Source organism: Bison bison, unplaced genomic scaffold (assembly GCF_000754665.1).
Source record: "Bison bison bison isolate TAMUID 2011002044 unplaced genomic scaffold, Bison_UMD1.0 scf7180017864180, whole genome shotgun sequence".
NCBI classification, from domain to species: Eukaryota; Metazoa; Chordata; class Mammalia; order Artiodactyla; family Bovidae; genus Bison; species Bison bison.
This window is the reverse complement of record NW_011494752.1, coordinates 15,529,762-15,530,609: the sequence shown is the minus strand read 5'-3', so window position 1 is coordinate 15,530,609 and position 848 is coordinate 15,529,762. Positions and strand designations below refer to the sequence as shown.

At 67.1% G+C, this 848-nt stretch overlaps 1 protein-coding gene across 1 annotated transcript in view; it reads right to left on the bottom strand.

Annotated features, from left to right (window-relative positions):
- The window catches only part of HES7 (hes family bHLH transcription factor 7), a 5,981-nt gene that overhangs the window by 3,694 nt on the left and 1,439 nt on the right, over window positions 1–848 (bottom strand). The window contains exons 3-4 of the mRNA XM_010843202.1: window positions 508–595; window positions 5–188 (exon numbers count right to left, since the gene is read on the bottom strand). Of these exons, the coding sequence (XP_010841504.1) occupies window positions 5–188; window positions 508–595 (272 nt within the window). The remainder of the gene's footprint in view (window positions 1–4; window positions 189–507; window positions 596–848) is intronic.

Genomic DNA, 848 nt, shown 5'->3' with positions numbered 1-848 from the left:
GGGCTCTCCCGGTTCCGGCCGGGGCGGCTTGGGGCGCAGGTAACCGTGCAGCGCGGAGAAGAGCTGGGCGCGCGCGGCCGGGCTGGCGTCTTGCGCGAAGGCCGCCAAGCGGAGCAGGCACTCGCGGAATCCCGACAAGTAGCAGCCGGCGAGCGCCTCGGCGTCCTGGGCTGGGGATCGGGGAACCCCTGAAGGTGCGGCCGGCGGGAGGACCGGCGGGCCGGGCAGGGGGTCCCATCGGGGAAGAGGGAAGGGGCGGGGCGCAGAGATACCGAAGCCGGACAGGCGCAGAGACAGAGACAGGAAGCCACATGGACAGACAGAGGAAGAAAAGGAGGGAGACACAGAGACAGACACGCGCGGGTGTTATTATTAACCTCGCCTCGGAGCAGAGCCTGCCACTCCCCAAGCCCACCGTCCTCCGCAGGGTCCTCCCCGTCTACCCAGACCCGGGCCCCAGTGAAACCACCCGCTCCCTCCCTCCGCTGCCCCACCCCCGCGCTGTACCCGGGGGCTCCACCCGGCTTCGCTCCCTCAAGTAGCCCACGGCGAACTCCAGTATTTCTGCTTTCTCCAGCTTCGGGTTCCGGAGGTTCTACAGATGGGAGGGGAGGGCGCAGAGACAGAAAGGGGTGGGAGAGAGGGGGAAAGTGGCAGGGGGAAGAAGGGAGGGGGATGCGGGAGCTGGGGGTGCCCCCGGATCGCGTTTGCGCGCGGACCGCAGAGTGCGCTACGGAACACCGAGTGGAGATGACCAAGAACGGTCCTGGCCCACCCTGAGACGAAACTGTCCAAACCGAGGGGATGAAACCAACCCATAGTGCGAGGAAGGGATTTGAACAGCAAAC